Genomic DNA, 18,933 nt, shown 5'->3' with positions numbered 1-18,933 from the left:
ACTTTAGCATATACTGTATATCACACACACAGTTACGGATTAATTGGTTCCGGGGTGCAGCTGGTTCTTTGTGAAAGGTGTCGGCAGTAAAAATCTGACAAATTTTCTCGCTTACCTTCTCCCCCAAAAACATGACATTTCAACACCTAACATGTTAAAGGTAAACAAACATTTAGGTATACATATTATATACATTTTTTTAAAAAGTAAACAAACATTTAGGTATAAATATTATATAAAAACAGTACAACAAAATATAGTGCTAATAAGTACAGTATGTAATAAAAATATAAACCATTTACATTTTAATATGTAAATATTACTATTAGTTGTAGCATTCATATTAATATTAATATGATCATTATTAGTAGTAGTAGTGGTAGTATATTAGCAATAGTGGTAAAAGTGTTTTATTATTATTATTAATATAATTACCATCATCAGTGTTTATATTATTATAATTATTATTGTTGTTAATTGACAAGCTGTCAACTATGGAATGCATTAGCAACAGAAATGAAAAGAATGTCAGATTGAAACATGTTTTTATGTATGTGAACATTTTAATTTAAAGGATATACTGTCGTAAAAAATATATCAACAGTTTTAATTTACAGTAAAGTAATTTATGAAGGACTCACTTAAATACTACATACAATAAAAAAGGAGGACCCAAATAAATAAAATCATTTCATTTAGGACTGACTGTAATAACATTAAAATAAGATATAAATAAAGTAAATTACTGTAATAAAAAAGTAAAAATAAGATTTTAAAAATGAAATAAAGGACTTACAGTAACAGTAAAAAATATATATATATTAAAATAGATTCAATAATTTAAGGGAGGAACCAATGTAGTAAAAAAACTTTAAAAAAGTAAATTACTGTAATAAAATGTATTTAAAAACAATTTAAAGAAGGACTTACTGTACTACTCAACAAAATACAAAATCTAAATGAAATAAATAATTTAAGGGGAGAACTTACTGTAGTAAAAATTAAAATAAGAAAAAAATTAAGGAAATTACCGTACTAAAAATGTAAGAAAAAACAATTTAAAGAAGGACTTCTGTCATACTTACCAAAAATACAAAATCTAAATAAAATAAATAATTTAAGGGAGGACTTGCTGAATTAAAAATAATAAGAAAATAATATGAAAAAATAAAGTAAATTACTGTAATAAACATGTACAATTTTATTTAAAAAACAATCTAAATAGATAAAATAATCTAAGGGAGGACAGAGTGTAGTAAAAATAAAAAGTAGACTGAAAAAAAGTTAATAACTGTAATAAAAATGTAAAAATTACATGTTTTTATTATTTTTAAAGGACTTATTGAAATACACAACAAAAATACAAAATCTAAATACAATAAATAACTGAAGGGAGGGCCCAATGTAGTAAAAGTGTGCAAAAAAATAAATTACTGTAATAAGAATGCAAATATTACATTTTAAGAATAATTTAAAGAAGGACTTTCTGTAATACTCAACAAAAATACAATAAGTAATTTAAGAGAGGGCCAAATGTAGTAACATTTTAAATAAGAAGAAATTAAGTAAATTAATGTAATAAAAATTTAAAATATATATTTTAAAAACAATTTAAAGAAGGAGTTATTGTAATACTCAACAAAAATAAATACAATAAATGATTTGAGGGCCCACTGTAGTAAATAAAGTAAATTATTGTAATAAAAATGTAAAAAAAAAAACTTTTGAAAAACATTTTTAAAGTTCTTATTGTAATACTCAACAAGAATGCAAAATCTAAATACAATAAATTATTTAAGGAAAGACTTACTGTAGTCAAAATGTAAATGAGAAATAAATAAAGAATATTACTGTAATATAATTATTTAAATTTATTTTAAAAAATATTTCAAGAGGCACTTACAGTAATACTCAACACAAATAAATTATTTATGGGAGGACCCGTTGTAATTTTAAAAATTAAGTATATTACTGTAATTAAAAATGTCTAAATTACATTTTAAGAAGAATTTAAAGAAAGACTTATTGAAATACTCAACACAAATACAACATCTAAATACAATAAATAATTTGAGGACCCAATGTAGTAAAAATGTAAATAAATTATAAATTACTGTAATTAAAATATAAAATAATTTAAAAAATCTATTTAAAGAAGGACTTACTGTAATACTCAACACAAATAAATAATTAAGGGAGGACCCAATGTAGTGAGAATGTAAATAAGAAGAAATAAAGTAGATCAATGTAATAAAAAAAATATTTCAAAAACAATTTAAAGGACTTATTGTTAAACAAATATAAATACAATAAATAATTTGAGGACCCACTATATTGAAAATAAAAATTAAGTGAATTACTGATAAAAATCTAAAAAATATATATATATTTTTTTAATTATTTAAAGAACTTATTGTAATACTCAACAAAAATACAAAATTTAAATACAATAAATAATTTAAGGGAGGACTTACTGTACTCAAAATGTAAATAAGAACAAATAAAGAATATTACTGTAATAAAAATCGTAAAATGTATTAAACAATTTCTAGAAGGACTTACTGTAATACTCAACACAAATAAATAATTTAAGGGAGGACCCGCTGTAATAAAAATGTAAATACAAAAATAAAGTAAATTACTGTAATTAAAAATATCAATATTACATTTTAAGAATCATTTAAAGAAGGACTTAGTGAAATACTCAACAAAAATACAAAATCTAAATACAATAAATAATGTAAGGAAGGACCCAATGTAGTAAAAATGTAAATAAAATGAAGTAATTTACTGTAATAAATAATTAAAAAACAATTTAAAGAAGAACTTACTATAATACTCAACACAAATACATACAATAAATAATTTAAGAGAACACCGTCTAATTAAAATATAAATACAAAATAAAGTAAATTACTGTAATAAAAATTAATTAAATAACAATTTAAAGAAGGACTTACTGTGATACTCAACACAAATAAATAATATAAGGGAGGACTTACTATAGTAAAAATGTAAATAAGAAAAAATAAAGAAAATTACTATAGTAAAAATGACATTTCAGAAACAATTTCAAGAAGGACTTATTGACATAAACACTCTGAGTTGGAGCGGAACCTTGCCAGTGTGTAAACCCCCGTCAGTTCTTTGCAGTAAAGAAAGAACAACATGCAGAGAATAATCAGCGTTGACACTCGGTCATGGTGCGTGAGAAAGTGAGCCAGGCGGAGACGAAACTCTCAAAGTTTAATGAAAATAATTTAAGGTGCTGCACAGAATATAGTTTAAATATTAAATAGATGAAAGCAAAGATAAAAAAGTGAACGGTGTTTTCCTTCAAGTGCAAACCTCTCACAGTGTTTGAAGGAAGGAAGTCAGAAGTGCAAACATTGAAGCGCTTGAAGGTCATTGATTGGTTGGGAATGTTTTAAAGGTCAAAGAATGACATTCGAATATTGCAAGTGCTCCTGTCTTTGAACGCCGCGTCGTCCTTCACGGCTCCGTCTCCGACCCGGAGTTGTCCGGGTGCGACACGGTGGAGGAGTACCACTCCGCCGGCTCTTCCTCCGCCTCGCCGCCCCTCCCCTGGAGCATTTCCACCGCCGCCTGGTGGTACGGGTGCTTGCGCTTGGTGTGGCGGCGCAGCGTGTTGCGCTCGGCGAAGCGCGTGTGGCAGAGCTGACACTGGTAGGGTTTCTCCCCCGTGTGGACCCGCTGGTGGCGCTGGAGCTCGCCCGCCTCCCTGAAGCGCTTGGTGCAGATGTGGCACACGAAGTTCCTCTGGCCCGTGTGGATGTGCTTGTGTCTCTGCGGGGCACATGACAACTTAAATCATGGGTGTCAAACTCTGGCCCGCGGGCCAAATTTGGCCCGCCGTGTAATTTACTTGCCCCTTAAGGCAATGTTACGTTAACATTAGAGCTGGCCCGCCACTGTAACACCGCATTCACCACTAATACTCTTACTTGGCAACCCTCACGATTTTCCCGGGAGACTCCAGAAGTTCAGTGCCCCTCCCGAATTTCATCCGGGACAACAATATTTGGGGTGGGCTTTGGCGTTCTCTACAACCTGTCTCTACGTCCGCTTTTCCTCCAAACAAACAGCGTGCTGGCCCAGTCTAATAATATATGCGGCTTATACACACACACACAAGTGAATGCAAGGCAAAATTGGTCAACAGCCATACAGGTCACACTGAGGGTGGCCGTATAGACAACTTTAACACTGTTACAAATATGTGCCACACTGTGAACCCACACCAAACAAGAATGACACATTTCGGGAGAACATCCGCACCGTAACACAACATAAACAGAACAGAACAAATACCCAGAACGCCTTGCAGCACAAACTCTTCCGGGACGCTACAATATACACCCCCCGCTATTACCAAACCCCGTCCACCTCAACCCCACCGCCGAAAAGAGGCATTCAATTTTTATTTAAATTTTATTTGATATGCCATTGATATTTTTTAATTACTATTATTTGAAACTCGATTTTGCATGTCACTATTAAGTTATATAAGCCTTGCTTGTTCAATATTCAATGCAAAACGTGTTTGGGTCCCTATTAAAAGGTTAATTTGTTCAGCCTCGGCCCGCGGCTTTGTTCGGTTTTAAATTTTGATCTACTCTGTATTTGAGTTTGACACCCCTGCCTTAAATTGTGCTTTGTCCGTTCTCTGCTACCTTCTTTTTAGCACCGGTTGTTTACAAACCCCAAAAGCAGTGAAGTTGTCACGTTAAACGATGAATAAAATGGATTGCTAATCCTTTTCAACTTATATTCAATTGAATAGACTGCAAAGACAAGATATTTCATGTTCACACTGAGAAACTTATTTCAGCATCGTCTTGCTGAAATAAGCAGGGGCGTCAAAAATAACATATGTTGTCTGTACCTTTCAGCATGAATGGTGCCTTCACAGATGTGTAAGTTACCCATGCTTTGGGCACATTTTTAAAGCCTTTGGTATGACTCGGCCGGGGTTTGAACTCACGACCTAACGATTTCAGGTAGGTCGTGAGTTCAAACCCCGGCCGAGTCATACCAAAGACTATACAAATGGGAGCCATTACCTCCCTGCTTGGCACTCAGCATCAAGAGTTGGAATTGGGGGTTAAATCAACAAAAATGATTCCCGGGCGCGGCCACCGCTGCTGCTCACTGCTCGCCTCACATCCCAGGGGGTGATGGGTCAAACGCAGAGAATCATTTCACCACACTTAGTGTGTGTGTGACAATCATGGGTACTTTAACTTTAACTAATACACCCCCATTCTATCACAGATGCTGCCTTTTACACTTAGTGCCTAGAACAGTCCGGATGGTTCTTTTCCTCTTGTGTCCAGAGGACACAACGTCCACAGTTGCTGAAGACTGTGTGAAATGTGGACTTTTCAGACCACGGAACACTTTTTCCACTTTGCGTCAGTCCATCTTAGATGAGCTCGGGCCTAAAAAGCCGGCAGTGTTTCTGGGTGTTGTTGATAAATGGCTTTGGCTTTGCATAGTAGAGCTTTAACTTGCACTTACAGATGTAGCGACCAACTGTAGTTACTGACAGTGGTTTTCAAAAGAGTGTTCCTAAGCCCATGCGGTGATATCTTTTACACACTAATGTCGCTTTTTGATGCAGTCCCTCGCCCCGTCCTTGTTTGTGAACGACTCAGCATTTCATGGAAGCTGCTTTTATAGCCAATCATGGCACCCACCTGTTCTCAATTAGCCCATTCACCTGTGGGATGTTCCAAATAAGTCTTTGATGAGCATTACTCAACTTTCTCAGTCTTTTTTGCCACTTGTGCCAGCTTTTTCAAAACATGTTGCAGGCATCCAATTCCATCCATTTTCTACCGCTTATTCCCTTTTGGGGTAGCAGGGGGGCGCTGGTGCCTATCTCAGCGACAATCGGGCGGAAGGCGTTGTACACCCTGGACAAGTCGCCACCTCATCGCAGGCATCCAATTCCAAATGAGCTAATATTTGCAAAAAAATAACAAAGTTCCTCAGTGTGAACATGAAATATCTTGTCTTTGCAGTCTATTCAATTGAATATAAGTTGAAAAGGATTTGTTGTATTCTCTTTTTATTTACCTTTTACACAAGGTGACAACTTCACTAATTGTTGGGGTTTTGTATGTTGGAGTTCCCTGGGACCCTTTTTTCCCCATTGACTCTTTTTCATAACAGGCATTTTTCAAAATGCTGTAAACTTACTAATTTATTCGGCTTTTACCACCCTGAAAACCAAATGATTCCAAGCATTTCCCTTTGAAATGCGTGCAAAGCCTATTTCAGGTGTAATTTTACCCCTCCACCACTAGATGCCGCCAGAGTAACATTTAAGTTAGACGCCGTAAAGACGTGGTTACAAAACATTATGTGCACGTACGAATATTGCATACTTTGTGTTTTTGCCATAAAAAATGAATTTTGTTTATAGAGTTTAATTTCTGTCTTAATCATTAAAACTTTTTTTTTCTTTGCACTGAATGTATGTAATTTAGTTTTTTCATTTGAATTCTGTGAATTGACTTAAATAAATTTCACAGAAAAAGAATTGGGTGTTTAAAAATTCAGTGTAAAAAAATACGTGTACAAAAATTCAGTTTAAAAAACTTTGATTTTAAAAAATTGTATTGATATAAAAAAATGTGTATTAAAATTCAATGTTAAAAAAACAGTGTATAAAAATTCAGTTTAATAACTTGAATGTAAAAAAAATGTTTTTGTAATTTCAGTGTACAAAGTTTTCGTGGAAAAAATTATGTGTTTGAAAAAAATAAGTCAGTGTATAAAAATTCAGTTTTAAAAAACTTGAATTCAACAATTCAATTCATAAAAATTAAATGTACACATTTTTTATGTAAGAAAAATAGTGTATAAAAATGCAGTGTATTAAAATTCAATGTAAAAAAATAAATTTGAAAAAACTAAAATGTAAAAAAAAAAAGGTTTTTGTAAAAATTCACTATACCAAATTTTAGAGGAAAAAATTGTGTAAAAAAAAATCATTCATCCATCCATTGTCTACCGCTTATTCCCTTTGGGGTCGCGGGAGGCGCTGGTGCCTAAAAAAAAAATCAGTGTTTAAAAATTCAGTTTGAAAAACTTGAATTCAACAAATCAATTTATAAAAATTCAATGTACAATTTTTTGTGTAATTAATTGTGTATAAAAATTCAGTGCATTAGAATTCAATGTAAAAAAAAAAATAAACATCCTAACTGCCTCAGGCTAACTTTGTTTGGTTTTATTTAGCTAGCACCACAGTTACCCTCAGTTTTATCAGAGCTGGGGCTGTTTTGTGTACTAAAAAATCATTTAAAATATTGATAATCAAACAAAGAAATCATATACATTAGCATTAACTTGCTAACTAAGTGTAAAACAATATTACTGCCCTCTAAAATTAGCACAAATCCTATGTGAGTAGCTAATGCTAACAGCTAACTGTCGAGAGGAGAAGTATTCATCTGGCGATCTGAAACAGTACAAAAGTAAATATACTGAAAAGTTGTTTAACTTATCACGACTAATGGTAAAGTTCATATTAACATCCTAAATCCTTCAAGCTAATTTATTTGGTTTTGGGGGTTTTTAAGCTGGCATCACAGTTACCCTCAGTCTTATCAGAGCTGGGGCTGTTTTGTGTGCTAAAAAAATCATTTAAGATGCTAATAAACAAACCGACAGTTGACATTAATTAGCATTAGCTTGTGAACAAAGTGGAAAAAATTATATTTCAATCCATCCATCTTCTTCCGCTTATCTGAGGTCAGGTCGCGGGGGCAGCAGCCTAAGCAGGGAAGCCCGGACTTCCCTCTCCCCAGCCACTTCGTCCAGCTTTTCCCGGGGGATCCCGAGGCGTTGCCAGGCCAGCCGGGAGACATAGTCTTCCCAACGTGTCCTGGGTTTTCCCCGTGGCCTCCTACCGGTTTGACGTACCCAAACACCTCCGCAAGGAGGTGCTCAGCAGATTCCCGAACCACCTCATCTGGCTCCTCTCCATGCGGAGGAGCAGCGGCTTTACTCTGAGCTCCTCCCGGATGGCAGAGCTTCTCACCCTATCTCTAAGGGAGAACCGGAAGCTCCGCTGATCTCCGGTAAGAGCCGACTTATAACCACAATTTTGTCATTGAAAACTGCCGGTTGACATGTAGGCGGGGTCCATGTTCGCTTGACCGCTCTGATCCATAGTAAAGCTTCACCTCCGGGAATTTTAAACAAGGAAACGCTGTGTGTTTGTGTGGCTAAAGGCTAAAAACTTCCCACTTCCATCTTTCTTCTTTGACTTCTCCATTATTAATTGAACAAATTGCAAAAGATTCAGCAACACAAATGTCCAGAATACTGTGTAATTATGCGATTAAAGCAGACTACTTATAGCTTAGATCGGGCTGGAAAATAATGTCCGCTAAAACCCGAGACGTCAAACGCACGCGTCATCATACAAGTCATCATACCGCGACGTTTTCAACACGACACTTAGCGGGAAATTTAAAATTGCAATTTAGTAAGCTAAAAAGGCCATATTGGCATGTGTTGCAATGTTAATATTTCATCATTGATATATAAACTATCAGACTGCCTGGTGGGTCGTAGTGGCTTTCAGTAGGCCTTTAATACTACCTTAAATATTAATAAGAAAAGACATTTGTTGTGCTACTTTTGCTCCGAGCTTTGTGTTTTTTTTAAGCTAGCACCACGGTGCTATCATAGCTCCCTCTGTATTTAGTACAAAAAAATACATTAAATAATGGCGATAAACCCGCTGACAGCAGGTAAACATGGTGAAAAATAACACGTTCGGTTTTAAAGTCCAACGAGATGCTAATGCTAACAGCTAAGCTAACGCCAGATTTGTAGAAGAAACGCTGGATTTTTAACTGGACTTTAGTGAACGCTGGGTTGAAAGAAACTTAATACTACCTTAAATATTAATAAGCAAAGACATTTGTTGTGCTGCTTTTGCTCTGAGCTTTGTGTTGTTTTTTTTTGCTAGCACCACGGTGCTATCATAGCTCCCTCTGTATTTAGTACAAAAAAATACGTTAAATGTCGATAAACCCGCTGAAAGCAGGTAAAAACGGTGAAAAATAACACGTTCGGTTTCAAATTCCAAGGAAGTGCTAATGCTAACAGCTAAGCTCACGGCAGATTTGTAGAAGAAATGCTGGATTTTTAACTGGACCTTAGAGAACGGTACGTTAAAATTAACTTAATACTACTTTAAATATTAATAAGCAAAGACATTTGTTGTGCTACTTTTGCTCTGAGCTTTGTGGTTTTTTTAGCTAGCACCACGGCGCTATCGTAGCTCCCTCTGTATTTAGTACAAAAAATATGTTAAATAATGTCGGTAAACCCGCTGACAGCAGGTAAAAACGGTGAAAAATAACACGTTCGGTTTCAAATTCCAACGAAGTGCTAATGCTAACAACTAAGCTAACGCCAGATTTGTAGAAGAAACGCTGGATTTTTACTGGACCTTAGTGAACGGTACGTTAAAACCAACTTAATACTACCTTAAATATTAATAAGCAAAGACATTTGTTGTGCTACATTTGCTCTGACCTTTTTGTTTTTTTAGCTAGCACCACGGTGCTATCATAGCTCCCTTTGTATTTAGTACAAAAAATACGTTAAATAATGTCGATAAACCCGCTGACAGCAGGTAAACATGGTGAAAAATAACACGTTCGGTTTTAAAGTCCAACGAGATGCTAATGCTAACAGCTAAGCTAACGCCAGATTTGTAGAAGAAACGCTGGATTTTTAACTGGACTTTAGTGAACGCTGCGTTGAAAAAAACTTAATACTACCTTAAATATTAATAAGCAAAGACATTTGTTGTGCTGCTTTTGCTCTGAGCTTTGTGTTTTTTTAGCTAGCACCACGGTGCTATCATAGCTCCCTCTGTATTTAGTACAAAAAAATACGTTAAATGTCGATAAACCCGCTGACAGCAGGTAAAAACGGTGAAAAATAACACGTTCGGTTTCAAATTCCAAGGAAGTGCTAATGCTAACAACTAAGCTAACGCCAGATTTGTAGAAGAAACGCTGGATTTTTACTGGACCTTAGTGAACGGTACGTTAAAACCAACTTAATACTACCTTAAATATTAATAAGCAAAGACATTTGTTGTGCTACATTTGCTCTGACCTTTTTGTTTTTTTAGCTAGCACCACGGTGCTATCATAGCTCCCTCTGTATTTAGTACAAAAAATAAGTTAAATAATGTCGATAAACCCGCTGACAGCAGGTAAACATGGTGAAAAATAACACGTTCGGTTTTAAAGTCCAACGAGATGCTAATGCTAACAGCTAAGCTAACGCCAGATTTGTAGAAGAAACGCTGGATTTTTAACTGGACTTTAGTGAACGCTGCGTTGAAAAAAACTTAATACTACCTTAAATATTAATAAGCAAAGACATTTGTTGTGCTGCTTTTGCTCTGAGCTTTGTGGGTTTTTTTTGCTAGCACCACGGTGCTATCAAAGCTCCCTCTGTATTTAGAACAAAAAAATATGTTAAATGTCGATAAACCCGCTGACAGCAGGTAAAAACGGTGAAAAATAACACGTTTGGTTTCAAATTCCAAGGAAGTGCTAATGCTAACAGCTAAGCTAACGGCAGATTTGTAGAAGAAATGCTGGATTTTTAACTGGACCTTAGAGTACGGTACGTTAAAATGAACTTAATACTACTTTCAATATTAATAAGCAAAGACATTTGTTGTGCTACTTTTGCTCTGAGCTTTGTGTTTTTTTAGCTAGCACAACGGTGCTATCATAGCTCCCTCTGTATTTAGTACAAAAAATATGTTAAATAATGTCAATAAACCCGCTGACAGCAGGTAAAAACGGTGAAAAATAACACATTCGGTTTCAAATTCCAACGAAGTGTTAATGCTAACAACTAAGCTAACGGCAGATTTGTAGAAGAAACGCTGGATTTTTGCTGGACCTTAGTGAACGGTACATTAAAATTAACTCAATACTACCTTAAATATTAATAAGCAAAGACATTTGTTGTGCTACTTTTGCTCTGAGCTTTTTGTTTTTTTAGCTAGCACCACGGTGCTATCATAGCCCTACCTGTATTTAGTACAAACAAAACGTAAATAATGACGATAAACCCGCTGACAGCAGGTAAAAACGGTGAAAAATAACACGTTTGGTTTCAAATTCCAACGAAGTGCTAATGCCAACAACTAAGCTAACGGCAGATTTGTAGAAGAAACGCTGGATTTTTGCTGGACCTTAGTGAACAGTACATTAAAATTAACTTAATACTACCTTAAATATTAATAAGCAAAGACATTTGTTGTGCTACTTTTGCTCTGAGCTTTTTGTTTTATTAGCTAGCACCACGGTGCTATCATAGCTCCCTCTGTATTTAGTACAAAAAATACGTTAGATAATGTCGATAAACCCGCTGACAGCAGGTAAACACGATGAAAAATAACACGTTCGGTTTTAAAGTCCAAAGAAATGCTAATGCTAACAGCTAAGCTAAGCTAATGCCAGATTTGTAGAAGAAACGCTGGATTTTTAACTGGACTTTAGTGAACGCTGCGTTAAAAGTAACTTAATACTATCTGAAATATGAACAAGCAAACACATTTTTCTTGCTGATACGGCTTCAATCTATTTTTTCATGTTTTTTTAGCTAGCACCACAGTGCTGTTATAGCTCTATATTTAGTACAAAAAAAAAAAGTTAAATATTGTCGATAAACTCGCTGACAGCAGGTAAACGGTGAAAAATAACACGTTTGGTTTCAAATTCCAACAAAGTGCTAATGCCAACAACTAAGCTAACGGCAGATTTGTAGAAGAAACGCTGGATTTTTGCTGGACCTTAGTGAACGGTACATTAAAATTAACTTAATACTACCTTAAATATTAATAAGCAAAGACATTTGTTGTGCTACTTTTGCTCTGAGCTTTTTGTTTTTTTAGCTAGCACCACGGTGCTATCATAGCCCTACCTGTATTTAGTACAAACAAAACGTTAAATAATGTCGATAAACCCGCTGACAGCAGGTAAACATGGTGAAAAATAACATGTTCGGTTTTGAAGTTGAACAAGATGCTAATGCTAACAGCTAAGCTAGTGACAGATTTGTAGAAGAAACGCTGGATTTTTAACTGGACTTTGGTGAACGCTGCGTTAAAAGTAACTTCATACTATCTTAAATATGAACAAGCAAACACATTTGTCTTGCTAATACGGTTTCAATCTATTTTCTCATGTTTTTTTAGCTAGCACCACAGTGCTATTATAGCTCTATATTTAGTACAAAAAAAAACGTTAAATGATGTCGATAAACTCGCTGACAGCAGGTAAACACGGTGAAAAATAACACGTTCGGCTTCAAAGTCCAACGAAGTGCTAATGCTAACAGCTAAGCTAAAGCCAGATTTTTAGAAGAAATGCTGGATTTTTAACTGGACCTTAGTGAACGGTACGTTAAAATTAACTTAATACTACCTTAAATATTAATAAGCAAAGAAATTAGTTGTGCTACTTTTGCTCACTTTTTGTTTTTTTTAGCTAGCACCATTGCGCTATCATAGCTCTACCTTGATTTAGTACAAAAAATATGTTTAATAATGTCGATAAACTCGCTGACAGCAGGTAAAAATGGTGAAAAATAACACATTCGGTTTCAAATTCCAACGAAGTGCTAATGCTAACAGCTAAGCTAACGCCAGATTTGTAGAAGAAACGCTGGATTTTTACCGGACTTGAGTCAACGCTACGTTAAAAGTAATTTAATACACTCTTAAATATGAACAAGCAAACACATTTGTCTTGCTAATACGGCTTCTATCTATTTTTTCATGATTTTTTAGCTAGCACCACAGTGCTATCATAGCTCGATCTATATTAAGTACAAAAAAAATGTTAAATAAAGTCGATAAACCCTCTGACAGCAGGTAAACACGGTGAAAAAAAACATGTTTGGTTTCAAAGTCCAACAAAGTGCTAATGCTAACAGCTAAGCTAACGCCAGATTTGTAGAAGAAACGCTGGATTTTTACCGGATTTTAGTGAACGCTGTCTTAAAAGTAACTTAATACACTTTCAAATATGAACAAGCAAACACATTGGGCTTGCTAACACGGCTTTTATCTATTTTTTCATGTTGTTTTTTCTAGCTAGCACCACAGTGCTACCATATCTCCCTTTGTGTTTAGTACAAAAAATATGTTAAATAATGTTGATAAACCCGCAGGTAAACACGGTGAAAAATAACCCCTTGTTTGGTTTCAAAGTCAGACAAAGTGCTAATGCTAACAGCCAAGCTAGAGCCAGATTAATTGTTAATGCTACTTCAGCTTTGAGCATTTTTTTGTAGCTAACACCACAGTACTCTCAAAGCTATCTGTATTTAGTACAAACATGACTTAGAATACCCACTAACAAGCAGGTCCAAAACAATATGTTCCCAGTCCAAACCAAGTCCAAGGTCAGGCGAGGCGCTAGTAGAAACAGCTAAGCTAACGGCGGAACTTCCTGTTTTGACCGACGACCCGAGGGCCATGTTTGTTTAGGACTCACCTGCAGATGGCTGGAGCGCTTGAAGGCTTTGCCGCACTGCTGGCAAACGTGCGGCTTCTTCTGCGAGTGCGTGATGCGATGGCGCTCCAGGTCGGACAAGTAAAAGAAGACCCTGGGGCACAGCTGGCAGTACAGCACCCGGCGGGCGGACGGGTCACTGGGCGACTCGGCGGCGGAGACGGGGTCCAGGGGCTCCAGTTTGGGCGGCGACGGGGGAGCGGCGGCACTGGAAAAGTAAAGGTGGTCGTCAAGAGGTAAGTGCTCCGAGTCCGGTGCGGGCGCGGGGGATTGGGCATCTGAGGGGTCCGGGGTCGGACCAGTCAATGGCTTGTCGTTGTGGTTTGAGACCTGCTCAGCAGATATGGCTTCACTTCCATAAGAGTTAGTCGGACTAAACGAAGTGGCGAGGTCAGGGGCGCTGCCCGTGACAGGATGGGACAACAGAGGGAGGGAGACAGGGGCGGTGATCTGGGACAACTGGCCGGTGGCGGGGTCAAGGACAGCGATAGGGGTGGAGGCAGAGTCACTGGTGGACAAGAGGAGGAACATGGAGGAAGAAGCACCGGGCGTAAGAGAAAGACTGAGTTGAGCTGAGGACAGGAGAATCGGGGCGCCCTGTGAGCGGCTGCTCAGGATCTGGATGGCTTGATTGGGCTCCGGGGGCAAGGCATCCGAATCCACAACCGGCAAAGGGATCAGGCGACCGTTAGGTGCATCGTCTAAATTCTGGCTGAGGTTCGCCTGTGAGGACACTTCACTCTCCGTCTGAAGGACCTGGGACGACGTGGAGGCGTCCAGCTGCGGCACCCTGAGTCCATTCGGGCTGAGAGTATACGGGATGCCCTGGTCGTCTATGAGGAGAAGATCCTTGGTCTGGGGGTCCGTTGAGGTGAAGGTGGAGAAAAAGTCTTCATCGTCGTCCTCCTCCACCACGTCTCTGTCGCCCTCTCCGTCGTACTCGTCCACTTCCATAATCAGAGAGCTCTCACAAGTGTCCAGAAAGCGTCCGTACCTGGTCTCTCGGTTGTCTGGCCTCTTGGGTAGACTTAGGTCAAGGGGCTCGCTCTGTTCTTCCCTCCGGGGTCCATCCTGTAGAGAACTCTGCAAGCTAACTCCATTGACTTCTGACCAGTCCAAGAGGAGGGTTTCAGCGTCCACCTCCTCCTCCTCAGTCTTCACTACGTATATTTGGTTTGTTTCTAAACGGGAAGGCGTGGAGTCTTTGGTCAGGGTGGCGGCAGGCTGGGCAACCACCATTTTGGCTCTGATCGGCTGCCTTGGTTTGTCATTCGGTTGCTGGGGGTCGGGGGCACGAGTCTTGCCCAGCTCTCCGTTGATTGACGGAGCATCCCGGTCCACCAGACACGAGGACCGGAGGGTACCCTTTGAGTCCTCGGTGACAGCCTCGGGTGGTTCTGCACACCGGCCACCATTTCGGACCTCCGGACTGCCTCTTGCCAGCATTGTAGCCAACTGGGAAGCCATTTCGGATCATAGCCATTTATAGATCTACAATTGAAGAACACAATGAAGGATCTGTGTTAAATTGGGATTCTTAGTCATTACAATTCCAAATTTGTCAAAAATCCATTTTTAAAAGTATGCTAATAGTAACGCTATATGTTAGCATAACAAACTTCACAGTGAACCCCGAAAGATCCGACCGAAACATGCGCTTTCACTTGCGAGCATTAGCTTACAGCTAAAAATGTACGTAACCTTGTTCTTCTGAGCATGAGTGCGAAGGGAAGTGTTTTAGAAGAAGTGGATGATATCCATTGAATTAAAGAAAGAAATCCTCAAAAAGATGACAACTTGTGTGGCTAACTAACTGGGCGAAGCAGTCGGAGCGCAGCGGCGCTAGTCCGCGCCGATGCAGAATGAGTCGATAGCGACGCGTAAATGACATCTAAACATGTATCCATGAAAATATGAAGAAGCCGTTGATGGTGTTTTTGACCAAAGAGCAGTTCGAAGGAGATACCGTAGAGGTGATAACTGTACATTATTACTACAGTACTTTATAAACTACTGTATTTGTTTGCACATTTTTTGATACAATATGTACTATCTCAAAGGAGGTACCAAAGCTGGTACTATTTTTGGCACCGCCAGGCAAATTCTGCAGGGTAAGAAAAGTAGGCTCCAATTCTTTCAAAATAAAAAATGCGCTAGGTTGATGCTAATATACATTGGCTTTGCTATTGACATGCTACTGGTTAGCATTAGCCATTTTACATGGCGATTTCAACCCCTCCCAAATTCGACGACAAAGATGCATGTTACAATCAAACAGCTGCTGCCAGATAAGTACAATATTTACAGTATTAACACTTTTTAGGGGACAACTATTGGGAAAAAAAACATTAAAAACACTACTGTCATCTAGTGTCTTGAATTTACAACTGTAATTTCAACTTTATAATCATACTTGAAAATTATCATAATAAACTTATTTTTGAATCATATTTTTTTTGTAAGAACAATTAATATTTATTCACACACACAAAAGTACCCAAAATTGGTACCACTATTGTTTCCCAGGTACTGGAAATGGGTACCGTATCGTGAACGGTACCCACGTCAAAGTTAGTTGTTGTTTTTAAAAGCCAAGTAACGTGTTTTAAAATTTGATTTTTCCGCGGGGGGGTCAAGCAAAAATATGTGAAATATAATAAATGTAATAAAAAATAGTTTTTGTTGAGGTTTGATTCAAGTCTACTCGTGTCGAGGCGGAAAATGCTAATGAGGCGTTAGCACATAGCAATTGTGGCGTTCACTGACACTGCGTTTTTGTTATGGAGAAGCCGCTGATGGTGTGTTTGACCGAAGAGCAGTTCGAAGGATATACCGTAAAGGTAATAACTGTACGTTATTATTACATTACTTCTTAAACTACATCTTTTTTTATACAATAATTATCTGAAAATCGGGTGAAGTACCAAAGCTGGTACTTTACAAACAAATATTGCAATTTTCAATGCTAACATTTTATTTTTTTAAATGCTGCAATCTAAGTAACGTAAGGCTCCACTTTTCCAAAATAAAAAAATGTGCTAGCTTGTTGCTAATCTACATTGGCTTTGCTATTGACGTGCTACCGGTTAACATTATCGATTTTACATGGCGATTTCCACACTTTCCAAATTTGACGACTAAGATGCAAGTTACAACCAAACAGCTGCTGCCGAATAAGTACAATACTTACAGTATTAATGCGTTTAAGGGCACAACAATAACTAAAATTTAAAACACACTAGCGTCTTGGGCTTATAACTGTAATTGGAATTTTATAATCATACTTGAAAATGATGTTATCATAATCAACTTATTTTTAAATCAGATTTGTTTTTTTAGCAAGAACAATTATTATTAACACACACAAAAGTACCCAAAATTGGTACCACTATTAATTTCCAGGTACTGGAAATTTTCAATGCCTACAAAAACTTTTTTTTTTTTTTTAAACGCTGCAAGGTAAGTAACGTAAGGCTCCAGTTAAAAAAAAAAATAAAAAAAAATTTATGTGTGCTAACTTGATGCTAATACACATTGGATTTGCTATTGTCATGCTACCGGATAGCATTAGCGATTTTGCATGGCGATTTCAACCCCTTCCAAATTTGATGACTAAGATGCACGTTACAATCAAACAGATTCTACCTAATAAGTACAATACTTACAGTATTATCATGTTTTAGGGCACAACAATTAAAAAAAAAAAACCCTTTTTTAAAAAAAACTACGGCCATCTAGCGTCTTTGATTTACAAGTGTAATTGCAAACTTCATAATCATAGTTGAAAATGATGTTATCATAATCAACTTATTTTTAAATAACTTTGTTTCTTTTTAGCAAGAACAATTAATATTTATTAACACACAAAAGTACCCAAAATTGGTACCACTATTGTTTTCCAGGTACTGGAAATTAGGTTTGTTGTTTTTAAAAGCCATGTAACGTGTTAAAAAATGCATTTTTTTTTGTTGGGGGGGACAAGCACATAGATCTGAAATATAATAAATATAATTAAAAATATATATATATTTTTTTGGAGGTACGATCCAAGTCTACTCGTGTCGATGCGCGCTGTATCGGGGTCAAGGTAAGTGAGGAGAGAAATGCTAATGAGGCATTCACGTGACCTCGGAGCAAATAGCAATTGTGGCGTTCACTGACACTCCGTTAAATCGTGAAATGGAGACTTTAAAAAAAAGCCCGGAGAGGAGGCGTGGAGGCACAAGATGGTCACGACGGCGTGGGGAAAGCACGACGCGAGGGAATGAAGGAGAGATCGGTAATGGACGAGGCGGAGTGCGGGACGCCATTACGCACAGTCCCGGGTGCGAGCTGCCAGGGCTCCGTGACGACCGCGGGCTCGAACCTGCGCCATGGCCGCAGAGGGAAGCATGCAGGGCGGGGGGAAGAGGAAGAAGAGCAGCGGGAGGGCGAACCTCGAACCTCCAGCCAGCCGTGTGAAGAAGCCGCGGGTCCGAGCAGCAAACCTCCCCGCTTTCAGGACAAACTTTCCGGCCACGGCTCGTCATCCTGCCGCCGCCTCCCCGGTCTCTTCTCTACCGGACACGCTTTTTTTTGTCTTTTTTTTTTTTTTTTTGGCCAGGGGCCGGGGCGAGTGAGAACGGTTATGCCGAAAAGAGTGCGTGCTCCACCCCTGCGAGCCGCCGAGTTTGCGGAGAGACCCGAGCTTAGCCGAGTTCGCCCGAGCTTGCCCGAGCCCTGCACGCTTCCGGAGGACCAAATATGTCCGAACCGTCAGCAGGGCGATGCTGCCTGGCTCGGCTCCGGAGGGACGGAGGGAGGGGTCAGGGGAGGGAGTTGCTATGGCGGAGCAGCCTACCAAGTCTGAGCAGCCGCCGCCTTCAGCCTATCTTCAGCCGGTGTGTGGAACCCGCAGCCCCGACCTCATCCTCGGCCCGGCCGTCCAACAGGATGGGGACAACCGCAAACACACTTCCTGGTTATACCCACCCCTACTTCATTCATATATATATATATATATATATATATATATATATATATATATATATATATATATATATATATACATATATATATATATATATATATATAGTAGCTGAAAAAGTTAGCATGTCCATTATTTATAGTCACTGCTGTTGTGTCCTTGGGCAGGGCATTACAACATTAGCATGTTAGCAGTTAGCATGAGTCAGGTTAAGTACCATGTTATGTGACTCTTGAGGCGCACGGCCGCAAAATGAGCTGAAAAGGTTATTATGATCATGTTAGCATGCTAACATTCATATGTTAGCATGCTAACATTAACCATATGTCAAGTGCCAGGTTATATCACGCTGAGGTGTACGGCCAT

At 37.9% G+C, this 18,933-nt stretch overlaps 1 protein-coding gene across 3 annotated transcripts; it reads right to left on the bottom strand.

Moving 5' to 3' along the window:
• Positions 1–3,233: 3,233 nt before the first annotated feature.
• On the bottom strand, positions 3,234–18,556 carry LOC133561770 (zinc finger and BTB domain-containing protein 7B). 3 transcript variants are annotated; one of them, XM_061915296.1, is made up of 3 exons: positions 18,442–18,556; positions 13,584–15,092; positions 3,234–3,807 (listed from the first exon to the last, which is right to left on the bottom strand). In XM_061915296.1, the coding sequence occupies exons 2-3, from the start codon at positions 15,066–15,068 to the stop codon at positions 3,493–3,495; spliced, it is 1,800 nt and encodes a 599-aa protein (XP_061771280.1). In that variant the 5' UTR covers positions 15,069–15,092; positions 18,442–18,556; the 3' UTR covers positions 3,234–3,492. The 3 variants fall into 3 exon arrangements, with proteins under 3 accessions (XP_061771280.1, XP_061771279.1, XP_061771278.1); XM_061915295.1 differs by lacking the exon at positions 18,442–18,556 and adding an exon at positions 18,045–18,390; XM_061915294.1 differs by lacking the exon at positions 18,442–18,556 and adding an exon at positions 18,038–18,389.
• Positions 18,557–18,933: the final 377 nt, after the last annotated feature.

This window comes from Nerophis ophidion, linkage group LG11 (genome assembly GCF_033978795.1).
Source record: "Nerophis ophidion isolate RoL-2023_Sa linkage group LG11, RoL_Noph_v1.0, whole genome shotgun sequence".
Lineage (NCBI taxonomy): Eukaryota > Metazoa > Chordata > Actinopteri > Syngnathiformes > Syngnathidae > Nerophis > Nerophis ophidion.
Note: the sequence above shows the minus strand (reverse complement) of the source record. Positions and strands in the feature narration are given on the sequence as shown.